The sequence below is a fragment of the Corylus avellana genome, chromosome 5, assembly GCF_965113065.1.
Source record: "Corylus avellana chromosome 5, dhCorAvel1.hap1.2, whole genome shotgun sequence".
Lineage (NCBI taxonomy): Eukaryota > Viridiplantae > Streptophyta > Magnoliopsida > Fagales > Betulaceae > Corylus > Corylus avellana.
The window spans coordinates 3,884,216-3,897,414 of record NC_142494.1 but is presented as its reverse complement, the minus strand read 5'-3'; the positions used below and the strand labels follow the sequence as shown (position 1 = coordinate 3,897,414).

Sequence of the window (13,199 nt, the reverse complement as noted above, 5' to 3'; positions counted from 1 at the left end):
TAGCGCAATAATATACAGTAAATGGAGTATCAATGTCGAAGTATAATTACAAATAAATGATAGTTGTTTTGTTCCGCTCAATAATTCTGGAAAGTGATGCCACAAGCAATATTAGATAATTAGATTCCACCCGGCACCACCAGATCGAGATAAGGATCATAAGAGGAATTGGATGCCACAGGGAAATGAAAATGGCCACGTTAGATGTGTTGGACTTCTTTCAAATCTAATTTCAAGTTGCAACCAAATAAATATGCATGCATGGCTGATTTTTTATGATTTGTTTGTCATTTTTTCGGAGGTCGTTGGTTCTATTTTGAATTTGAAATTTAATCAATAATTTAATATTGAACACTTTTGTTACGAACTTGTCTCCCAAATACATTTGGTAAAATAAAAACATGGTAACAGAAATCACTCAACAACATTCCTCACGAAGAATTTATCTGATATATTATTGTTATGTTATGCCTAAAGCATCATCATTATGAAGTTGAAACCCATATTAGGATGTGTTAGAATATGATTAAATGATTAAATTTATCTTTTTTTATTAACTTAAGCTTTTGAGATAATCGATAATTTAACATTGTATTAGAGCTAAAGGTCTTAAATTCGAAACTTGACTCTATTATTTACCTTACATTTCAATTAAAAATCATGTGTAGATTCTCGTCCATTAAAAAGAAGTTCGAGTCCACATATGAAAAAGAGTGTTAAAATATAATTAAATGATTAAATTTATTTATCCCTATCGACTTAAGCTTTTGAGAGAAATTGTAATTTAAAAGGATGCTGACAAGAGAACTACGTTTGTGAGCCAATGAGGATGGTGGTTCAGTTGAAGATCTAGTCACTTATTTGGTTAAAGGAATAATTAAGGATGATGCAGGACCATCCAAAGGAGAGTCAGATGGCGATGGAGGGAGCACTGTATCTGTGGGAGTGGATTCTGGCGCTTGTGTTGGTAGGAAGCCGAAGTACTTTCTGGAGTTGGAGTAGGAACCAGAGCCAGAGGTGTCACTGAAGAAGCTGGTGGTTTTGCTTAGTTGTTTCTTCCACTTATTAGCCTGTTTGTAAACTTTCCTCTAGTATTTTCTTAAGTTTTTTGCAATTATTGTAAAGAGCTCTTAGCTCCTTTGGTTATAAATATAAGAACAACTTATTGTCTTGGTTAATGCAACCAAAACAGAGTTTCTCCAAAATCTTCTTTCAAGCACATCACGGTTAGGGGCATACTGGAAAACTGTGAATTTAATTCAAATCATAACAAGTAGAATCATGTTTATATAGAAATAAAGTGATTGTCGGTATATAAAATTGAGTCTGGTGGCTGTATCCCACCCACTGTTTGAGCTAATCACAGAGAAATGATTTGATTGGTTTTCAGTTTGAGCTAATCATAGGTGTTAGTTCTTGTGTTGGCTTAATTCAGTTCCAAAATACAGAGGCTACTGTTCACAGGCTCAAACACTGATATAGAATGCTCAGAATCCAATCTCCACCGTTCATAATGTAGATTCATGTGTTATGAACGTCCCTGCAAAATTTCAGCTCAATCGGACCACAAACGCCTATCGATCAGAGCTGTTGATGAAGACTTGACAGGCCGGGTCCGGACCGCAATTCCCCGGGTCCGGACCTCATTTACAGAAACTAAAATCTTGCTCCGCGAAGCTGTGTCCTGACCGCCCATTAACATGTCCAGACACCCCGTAAGTTTTAGGCCCAAAAACATGATTTTAAGTGGGTTAGGTCTAGGGTTTTGTCGGGGGTATATATACATCATTATAGAAGAGAGAAGCACGAATTTTCACCCCCAGAGAGTTCGTGTGAGGCTGTGCTTGAGTGATTATTTTGTTGTGAGCCAAATTGATTCCTCTTAGAGGATTTTTGTTAGTTTTAATTGTGTGCTTAATTGAAGTCTATCGGAAGGGTCCGATAAAGGAGAATCACATTGAAGAAGATTGTGAGCAAGGAGACGAGTTGTAGGCTTGTCGATCTTACAGAGCCAAGGTCTTGCAAAGGATTGTAAGTGTTCCTAGTGTCTGTAATCTCTAGATAATCTTTTGATAGTGATTTCCTGGGTTTGGCTACCCCGAAGAGGTTTTACTTTTAGAACGTTTTCTAAAAGGTTTTCTCTTCGTAACCAAAATATCTGTGTTTGCCTCTTTATTGCTTTATATATTTTGGGTGATTGAATTGTTTATTGCTTCATAGTTTAATTCCGCATAAATTGTGATAAACAAGTTTTTGGAGTCGGCATAGCGTTTTTTCAATTGGTATCAGAGCGGGTTCACTCTATTTGGATTAAATTCTTGAGTGAGATCTGTTGACTCCTGTTTGCTATGAATACTTCTCAAGAAGAATATGATCTTATAAACTCCTTCAACAATTTGTTGGAAAAATTCACTCTTTTGAGACATCAATACACAAATTGTTTGGGGGATTTTCAAGATCTTAAACATGTGAATGAATCTATTGTTAATGAATTGTCTAAATCACATGTCCTAATTGATTCTTTGAAATCTAATAAAGAATCTTTGGCGAATGATTTGTCTAAATCACATATCTTGATTGATTCTTTGAAATCTGAGATTTCTATGCTTGTTGAAAAGTCTTTATCACTTGAGAATGAATTGAATGTTTCTAAGGAACTCTCACGAAATTTCTCTAGTGATAATTTGAAAAGTTTTCTTTGTACTAAAGAATTTGTTCCTAACAAGCCTAGTATGATTGTTGATAATGTTGGTGCATCTACTTCACATGTTTCTAATGAGTCCTTGAATGTTGAGCCTGTGAATGTTAAAGAAACCAAGGCTAATTTTTCTAAGACTCCTACAGTTAAACAAACTCAAGGTAAGTTTTTTCCTACATGCCATCATTGTGGGATTGTTGGTCACATTAGACCAAATTGTTGGAAATTCAAAGCTGCTCCAAAGAAAGAAAATCATGCAGCTGCTCCGACTCTCCATGGTAAGAAAGGTAAGAAAATTTATGTTAAGCATCATGCATCTTACCCTAAGCTTAGAGTCATGCATCCCCATAGAAAATTACCTTCTAAAAGGTTTGTGCCCACTTGTCATCATTGTGGAAAGGTTGGTCATATTCGACCAAAGTGTTTTGATTTGAAATCCCATAAGCATAAAAGTGAAAATTCCTATTTTAGGAAAGAAAGTGAGGGTTTGGTCATAATGATGAGAGAAGTGTTATCTAGGCTAGATAAGTTTGAGCAAAGTCATAAGTCTAGACGTAAGATTTCTCAAGTGTGGGTTAGAAAGGATGATACCATTCACCCATTGAGGGGGAGTGGTAGTGATCTCACCTAAAGTTAGGTGAGTCAATAACATGCATAGGATTGATTATTTTCCTTATTTTGTAATATCCTAGAGCATGTTGTTTTTTTTCATTGCATTTTTTTTTTGTTTGTTTTTGCTTTATTGTTTATGCACTGCATTGTTTTTGTTGTTACACTTTCTGTATGAAGAGTATATACATGATTGTTTTGAGATTCATGTTTTGAGGCATATTCATAAAGGATTTGTCAAGAAATTCATATATCATGATCTTTGAAAAGCTTATAGATGAGATGTTGTGTGCGGACCACCAAGATTTTTGTCTACTTGCGAATCAAATGTTTAGGAATGTGTAATGTCTTGTGAAGACCTAGAAGTAGTTATTAAACCAAATCATTATTTTGTAGTGGGACCTATAAGATGTGATGAAAGTTTAATGCTAAAGGACATTCATGTCTTGCCTGTTGTAATCTCAATTCAAGCATGTTGTTTTGTTCTGCATTGCATTTTTCTTTGTTTTGCATTTGTTTTTCTTTTGTGTGCATTTCTTTTGTGAAAAATTTCAAAAAGACAAAAATATATTACTTTGATTGTTTCCTTTTCTTTCTTTTGTCTTATGCACCTAGATAGTCCATTAATTTCTCATGTTGCTTTTTATGGATTTAATTCCTTACATCTCGGAATGTTCTTAATATGCATGAGATGAAAATTTGTATCAATGGACTTGTTTTTGTGGTTACCTAAAGCCTGAGCTTATGTGGTACATTTTGCCTATGCGTTATCCCTTGTGCACATTTAAGCTTAAATTGAGTTTTTGTTTCACTTTATTTGTGAAGTCTGTTAGGTAACCATATGAGGTTTTTGACTAGTAATATTTTTCAAATTGACCATATGCTAGTTGAACCTTGGGCTTAAAAATTCTTGCTTTCTCTTTTGTGGTAAGCACCAAAAGTTTAAGGACATTTTCTCAAAGAAAAAAATAAACAAAATAGTGAAACAAATAAAATCAAAAGATTATATTCCAAAAGGAATTTATTTCACTGTGTCAAACTTGTGCAAAATGTTTTACAAAGAGAAATGTATAGGATGAGAGTGGCTAGGCCCTAGTATGATAAGGTTTGACTTTTGATTTGATATAATTGTCAAAACCTCATGGTGGTGAAACTTTCTCCTCATTTTGTAAGTTGAAAATTTTTCTCTTTGGATGGCTTACCCACACACCACACAAGCATGGGTTGAATGGAACATTTTATTGGCTTGGGTTAAGCAATATGAGTTTCTAGCCATTTCTAGTCTCATGTATGTTTTGCATAGTTGGAGCATGTTTGGGATATTCATTGTGCAATACATGAGTCATTGATGTGTTATCATTTATGTTCATTTGACTTTTGAGGGGGAGAAACATGTTTTGCATTTTTTAGTTTCTTGTTGATTATTGAGTCATATGTTGAGGGGGAGTTTTTGGTGATGTGTGTTCATGATCTTGCATTCTACTTCATTTTTTTGTGATCATGAGTTTTATTTCTGTATTTCTGTTCCACATATGCCTTGATATATTTTGTGAAGTGTTTCAGGAAATATGAAGACCTTTTGTCATTCTGTGACAAAAAGGGGGAGATGGGATTGGGATTGACTCAGCATTTTGGTTTTGTCACTGAATTGCCAAAGGGGGAGTTTGTTAGTTCTTGTGTTGGCTTAATTCAGTTCCAAAATATAGAGGCTACTGTTCACGGGCTCAAACACTGATATAGAATGCTCAGAATCCAATCTCCACCGTTCATAATGTAGATTCATTTGTTATGAACGTCCCTGCAAAATTTCAGCTCAATCAGACCACAAACGCTCATCGATCGGAGCTGCTGATGAAGACTGGACAGGCCGGGTCCGGACCGCAATTCCCCGGGTCCGGACCTCATTTACAGAAACTAAAATCTTGCTCCGCGAAGCTGTGTCCGGACCGCCCATTAACATGTCCGGACACCCCGTAAGTTTTAGGCCCAAAAACATGATTTTAAGTGGGTTAGGTCTAGGGTTTTGTCGGGGGTATATATACATCATTATAGAAGACAGAAGCACGAATTTTCACCCCCAGAGAGTTCGTGTGAGGCTGTGCTTGAGTGATTATTTTGTTGTGAGCCAAATTGATTCCTCTTAGAGGATTTTTGTTAGTTTTGATTGTGTGCTTAATTGAAGTCTATCGGAAGAGTCCGATAAAGGAGAATCACGTTGAAGAAGATTGTGAGCAAGGAGACGAGTTGTAGGCTTGTCGATCTTACAAAGCCAAGGTCTTGCAAAGGGTTGTAAGTGTTCCTAGTGTCTGTAATCTCTAGATAATCTTTTGATAGTTATTTCCTGGGTTTGGCTATCCCGGAGAGGTTTTACTTTTAGAACGTTTTCTAAAAGGTTTGCTCTTCGTAACCAAAATATCTGTGTTTACCTCTTTATTGCTTTATATATTTTGGGTGATTGAATTGTTTATTGCTTCATAGTTTAATTCCGCATAAATTGTGATATACAAGTTTTTGGAATCGGCATAGCGTTTTTTCAACAGGAATCATGTATATATACAGGTAGAGTAGAGGGAAAAGGAGAGAACCCTTTGAGAATGAAGATAAGCTGTTTAGTTGTGTTTGGTCTTTGGAGTTGGTTCAAGTATCATGAAGATATGGCAATGACAGACCAACTTACCCTCACTCTCCCTCTCTCTCTCTCTCTCCTTCGTCTGCTACCATTTACCAAAAGTAACCCAACCTCAATACCCATGTCAGATTCAGAGTTTTCCAAGCTCAAATCTTTGGAAAAAAAAGAAAAGAAGAAGAAATGTGTTATGTGGGTAAAGCTACAAAGATCTTCTTCATCTTCATTGTCACGTGTTGGTGGTTCTTGGCCTTGTTCTCGGATTTGGGCTTCTCCGCCACACCCTCCAGAAGACCCACAAATGCACTGGCGACTCTTGCCACTCTTCTTCATCTTCTCCTCCGGTGGCCTTTCCCAACCCCAGCTTTGCCCCACCAAGCCCACCTAACCCATATCCATGCGCTGAACCTAACATGTCCAACCAGCCCAGTCCATCTAACCCAAGCCCAAGCTCACCTCCACCTGAATCTTACCCACCTCCGTCGGTTGCGCCACTGCCAATTAATCAGCCGACTCCGGTGATGGCGACACCTGGCCCTGTGCATGGTTAGCTGCATTTTTTATTTTGTGTAGAATTTTATTATGGCATTATTTTGCATTAGATAATTCTGATTAATTTGTATTCTTTTTACGGTTAAATAATTGGTAATTCTTAGTTGAGTTTGTATATATAGGACAATGTGGGTTGATTGATTGGTGGGGTGTTCCTGCTTCTGGTTTTTGCAACGGTGGATCTGGTTTTTCTGGGTTTGTAGAATCTATTTGTTGGTACAATCTTTGGGTATCAGTGGATTTACAGAGTTATCCCTGCAATTCCACTCTATTTTTGTGCAATGAATATTGACCTTTTTATCACTTTAAAACCTAAAACTAACATTTCAAAAGAAAAAATAACATCATATAATCTCCCAAAATACCGAAAATCAACATTTAATCAAAAACTTTAATTAACATCAAAACTCAACAATAAACGAATAAAATCTGGGATTAATGCTTATCACCATGGAGTTTCTTCATACTTTTCTCCCTCGCCTTGCTTACTCTATTTTCCTCTTTCATAAATTTTTTTTCCATAAAATCAATTTAAAAAGAATCGCTAAGCCCTGGGGGGACTCACACCATTCCTAGAAGCCAAATCAACTTTTAAACCAAACTTTTTTTTCTAAAATGAAATTTATAAATTAAATGTTCAAAGCGTAAATATTGTTTGTAAATCATGAATATTGACCTTTTTATTTTTCTATTCAAACGAAGAAAATGGAAAAGGAGGAGAATGGATATTTTTTAGGGGATAAAAATATTCTTCCAAATGAACCGGTGAGGATCCTAATTCTATGCATACTTAGACAACATCTTTACTTTACTGCATATAATATTTAGATAAAATTACTGAATCATCCCTGAATTTTAAACCTTTATTTTACTATATATATAAATATATATTTTTTTAAGCTCCTTGAATTTGTTCCTCTTATCAAATAGTTCATTCCGTTTAATTCTGTAAAATATTTTTTAAGGAATCCACATAATATTATAATTACAACATTTTTCAAAAAAAAAAAAAAAAAAATTATAGGAAAGTGGCTTGCATTTATCCTCGACAAAGTTTTGGAGCCACTCCCAATAGAAGGGTGCCTTACGACCAGCCCCTATCAGAGAAGGGGCTGATAAGAAAATAGTATAATTGTAATTTTATGTAGACTCTGAAAAGAAAATTGATGGGTTCTATACAAAATTGACAGAATGATTAATTTAATAATGAAAACAAACCCGAGGAGATAAAAGATAAAAGTAGAATAGAGAGTAATTTGATTTAGGTCAAAACGTAGGGAATGAATCAATAATTATGAAAACAAGAAAGAAGATGATCAAAGAGGCTCAAAGGGAAACACCCACTCAATAGAAATTAAACCAAAACCCTATCTAAAATCTAAATCCCAAGCCTTTCAAAGAATAATATTTGCTTAAACTTACCTTTGTCCTTTAGAAAGAAACTGATCAGTTCCAAACAATCTATTTTAGCAATTGCTCTTCAGTTTTGGGATGATAAACTTATAAACCTGTTATATAATTCCGTAACAAAATGATTCTTCTGTACAAATTTCAACCATTTTTCCGACAGAGCCCACATGAAAATATAATTTACGTAAGTAAAAAATAAAAAGAAAAAAAAAAAGAAAAAAGAAAAGAAAAGAAAAGAAAAGAATAAGTTGATTCTTGTGGCCTAACGGCGTAGCCAAAAACCCCCCAAAACAGACTAGAATAATTCGGGTCTAGAATCCAGATCGAGATAGAAAAAATCAGAAAGGAAATCGTACAAAAGTGTGCACAAGTTCCTCTTGCTATAAGGAGTGTAGAGAGTCTATTATACTTCAAAAAATCGGAGGATGAGTGGTTACGCTTTGAAAACAATGAATTTTACAAAATTACTCAACAAGACAATGATATTTTGCCAATACCTAAGTTGAGTTATGATCATCTCCCATGACACTTGAAACAATGCTTTGCTTTTTGGTCGTTGTTTCCAAAACATTCTGAAATTGAAGTGCGGTTGTTGATTCAACTACGGATAGCTCAAGGCTTTATTCATTCATCAAATAGAAATAGTCGTCTTGAAGATGTTGGTCACGAGTATTTTATGGATTTGCTGTGGAGGTCATTTTTCCAAGACATAGAAAGAAATGAATATGGTGATATAGAAACATGCAAAATGCATGGCCTTATTCATGATTTTGCACAGTTAATAACAATGAATGAGTGCATAATTTTAGATCCCTTGCTCAAGGCACACAAAATGAGAATGCTTCTTTTGCTATTTCCAACAATGTCTAGCCATAAGCTAATCTATGATACACTTATTTCAAGTTTTAAATGCTTATGTGCTTTAAATTTGAGTCGATCAAATATTCAATATTTATCGTATTCCATTGGCAAGTTAAAGCATTTAAGATTTCTTGACCTTTCTTGGAATGAAGATATCAAACTACTCCGGTCTTTTATAACTAAATTGCAAAATTTGCAAACACTAAGGCTTGACTTTTGTAGTGGGCTTAAAGAATTGCCAAAAGACACTAAAAAATTGATCAGCCTTAGGCATCTTGCACTTTATGAGCGTAGGAGCTTGACTCATATGCCGGGTGGACTGGGAAAGTTAACCGCTCTCCAAACATTGACAATGTACAGTATAGGGAAGAAGAAGAAAGTTATTTTCCAAAGCAAAAGGATGGGCTAGACGGTCTGGATGGTTTACATGAATTGAAAGGAGAACTACGTATCAAGGGTTTAAAGCACTTGAGATCTTCTCCGTCGAAAGCCAAGGCTGCACACTTGGAGAAAAAGCGACACCTTTGAAAAACTCTAAACAGATAAATATCACAATTTTATGCGGAATTAACAGATATTTATCAAAACAAATATTCACCAAAATATGAACAATCACACACAAAGATTTTGGTGACGAATAGGAAACCTTTTAGAAAACGTTCTACAAGTAAAACCTCTCAGGGGCAGCCAAACCCAGGAAATCACTATCAAAAGATTATCTCAGAGTTTATTAAAGTGTTTTTTTTTTTTTTTTTTTTGTACCCCTATGAAGATTAGATTATGATTAATGATAAACATATATTTTGTGTGAGGCATGACTCCTCTTCTCCTTGGTGATGAGACTCTACCAAAAGCTCTATTGTTGATGGTGTGACTCTAATCAACATGGTTTTATTTATCTTTTATGTTATTCTCTTTTTGCCATGTGTTAGGTTCACAAGCCTAGCTATCTGTTAAATAAGTAAATTTAATAATTTAATTTAATCACCACTTCAACACTCACCGGGCTCAAACTCACTTCTAATAGATGATACTTAATATGTGAAATATTTTAATTAAATGAAGGTTGCATTGGCAAAGTCAGGATTTGAACTCATGGCTTCTGGCTCTGAAACAATTACAAACATGAGCACTATATTATGCCTAACTACTCACATAGCCCAACTTTTTAAATTTTTTTGGGATGGACTACACTAAATATTTTGGGGTATTACAGGTACGCATCTTCTTTTCCAAATCAAACCAACTTGGATATGGCCTTCAAATGAGTCATAGGATTAAGGCAATTAGGAAGAGACTGCATGAAATTGCGGCTGATAGGTGGACATTTGGCCTAGTTGAGCGTCCTATAGCGACGCAGCCGCCTGAGCATAGGAAAAGAGAAGACACGCACTCTTTTGTGCTTAATGAAGAAGTCATTGGAAGAAATGATGAAAAGAAGGATGTTAAAGAGCTGTTACTGGATTCCAACATGGAAGAGAATGTTTCCATCATTCCTATAGTTGGGATTGGTGGACTAGGCAAGACCACGCTTGCTAAATATGTGTTCAATGATGAGCACGTCCAAAGACATTTTGATCTAAAAGTGTGGGTGTGTGTCTCTGATCCTTTTGACGTGAAAACTATTGTTCAAAAGCTCATAGAATCAACAACTAAGAAGATACCTGAAAGCTTTGAGATGGATCCATTGCAAAGTGAGCTTCGAGTAATAATTGGTGGAAAGAGATTTTTACTCATTTTAGATGATGTTTGGAATGAGAATCGTGACAAATGGTTGAACCTGAAAACACTGCTAGTGGGTGGCCTGAGGGGAAGCAAAGTGTTGATTACTACACGTAGCATGAAAGTTGCCAAAATTACAGGTACAGTGTCACCGTATCTTCTAGGAGGCCTATCTGAAAACAATTCTTGGGATTTATTTAAAAAAATGGCATTTAAAAACGGTGAAGAGCCAAAGAATCTAGAGCTAGTAAAAATCGGAAGGGAGATTGTACGAAAGTGTGCACAAGTTCCTCTTGCTATAAGGAGCATAGGGAGTATACTATACTTCAAAAATTCAGTGGATGATTGGTTGTACTTTAAAAACAATGAACTTTTAAATGTAACTCAACAAGAAGGTGAAATTTTTCCAATACTTAAATTGAGTTATGATCATCTCCCATTACACTTGAAGAAATGTTTTGCCTTTTGTTCAGTGTTTCCAAAAGATTATGAAATTCAAGTGCAAGAGTTGATTAAGCTATGGATAAGTCAAGGCTTTGTTCATTCTTCAGATAGAAATAGATGTCTTGAAGATGTGGGTCATGAGTATTTTATGGATTTGCTTTGGGGGTCATTTTTCCAAGAACCACATAGAAATGCATATGGTGATATAAAATCATGCAAAATGCATGACCTTATTCATGATTTTGCACAATCTGTGACAGAGAACGAGTGCATAATTTTAAATCCAAATGCAGAAGAAATAGTTGAAAAAACTCGCTATGTGGCATTTGATCGTGTATATTCATTCAGTGATATTCAAGCTCCCTTGCTCAAGGCAAACAAAATGAGAACGCTTCTTCTACAACTTCCAATAGTGAATAGAGATTTTGAAGTACTTGCTGGGTGGAATAAATCAATCATTGATACACTTGTTTCAAGTTTTAAATGCTTGCGTGCCTTGAATTTGAGTTGCTCGAATATTCAAGAAGTGCCAAATTCCATTGGCAAGTTAAAGCATCTAAGATTTCTTGATCTTTCTTGGAATGGAGGTATCAAACTACTCCCCACTTCTATAACCAAATTGCAAAATTTGCAAACACTAAATCTTGATTATTGTAGTGGGCTTACAGAATTGCCAGAAGATATGTCAAACTTGATCAGCCTTAGGCATCTTGAAATTTATGGGTGTAGCTTGTCTCATATGCCGCATGGACTGAAAAAGTTGACCGCTCTCCAGACATTGTCGCACTACATTTTAGGGAAGAAAGAAAGTCATGTCTTCAAGCCAAAGGGTGGGCTAAGCGAATTGTATGGTTTAAATGAATTGAGAAGAAGCTTATGTATAAAGGGTTTAGAGCACTTGAGATCTTATCCAGTAGAGGCCAAGGCTACAAACTTGGAGAGGAAACGATACCTTCAACATTTGGGATTACGGTGGGATCCAGAAGCTGATGATGATATTGATAAGGCAATTGCAAATGATGAACAGCTGTTGCAAAACTTTCGGCCACACCTGAATTTGAGAAGCATATTAATAGATGGGTACGCTGGTGTGGAGTTGTCTAGCTGGGTGTCTTCACTCTCGAATTTGGTTTTTCTTAGCATATGGAGTTGTAGATGGTGCCAACATATCCCACCGTTAAACCAATTCCCTTTTCTCAAGTATCTTCATCTTTCTAAATTAAGTGCGTTGGAATATATTGGCAATGATGATAGTGATGTGTCATCTTCTTCACTTCAAAGTATCCGTCTTCAAAATTTGCCTAAGTTGAAGGGATGGTGGAGGATGATAGAAACAGTAACAGCAGAGTATGAGCCACATCATCATTTTCCATTATTCCCATCATTTCCTTGCCTCACTTATTTAAATATAAAAAACTGCTCTACGATGTCTCTAATACCAGTCATATCACCATCCTCTTCCTCTCCATTTTCTGATTTTTCCAATTTGAAGTCTCTTTTTCTTAATGGATTAGAGGAACTTGAATATCTTCCAGAAGAGTGGCTGCAAAACCTCACTTCACTTGAGACTCTGTTGATTGGGGAGTGTGGTAAATTGACAATATCCATGTCTCCACTATTTCAACATCTCACTGCGCTTGAACATTTGCTGATTAGTGAATGTGGGGAACTTATCAGCAATGAGGATGAAGAGGGCATACAATGCTTTGGACCTACAAGACTTCGTCATCTATATATAAACAATGTTGCAAACTTGGTGTCTCTCCCAAGGGAGCTTAGACATGCTACCACTTTGCAATGGCTTGACATTGGGGATTGCCCTACACTGATGTCTTTACCAGAATGGATAGGTGACTTCACTTCGCTTCAGACGCTTCAGATCCTCAATTGTCCAAATTTAATATCAATGCCCGAAGGGATGCTTCGCCTCACCTCTCTACGTTATTTGACAATTGTGAGATGTCCTCACTTAGAGGAAAGATGTCAAGAAGGAATAGGTGAGGATTGGCAAAAAATCGCTCACATCCCAAACTTTCCGATTGAGCCGTTGTACTACAAATGGGAATCGGATTAAATCTCTGCCTAGTGCACCAATTATTCTTGAGGTTTGTAAGTCACCAATTAAACACTCTTGTTGTTGTTCATCTTCATTTTGTTAGGCTTTTGTTAGATCAGATTTTCTTCCATATGCAGAATCAATAGATGCTACTTCAGACCTTGCCGACAGTAAACTTTGCACAAAGTTCCCACATCTTTGATTGGTATGTTTCCTACCTT

At 35.9% G+C, this 13,199-nt stretch overlaps 1 protein-coding gene across 1 annotated transcript; it reads left to right on the top strand.

Annotated features, from left to right (window-relative positions):
- The first annotated feature begins 6,346 nt into the window (after nt 1-6,346).
- Nucleotides 6,347-12,996, top strand: LOC132181607 (putative disease resistance protein RGA1). Its single transcript, XM_088516671.1, has 4 exons — nt 6,347-6,479; nt 6,608-6,714; nt 9,973-12,271; nt 12,362-12,996. The coding sequence occupies exons 1-4, from the start codon at nt 6,347-6,349 to the stop codon at nt 12,994-12,996; spliced, it is 3,174 nt and encodes a 1,057-aa protein (XP_088372797.1).
- The last annotated feature ends 203 nt before the right edge of the window (nt 12,997-13,199 follow it).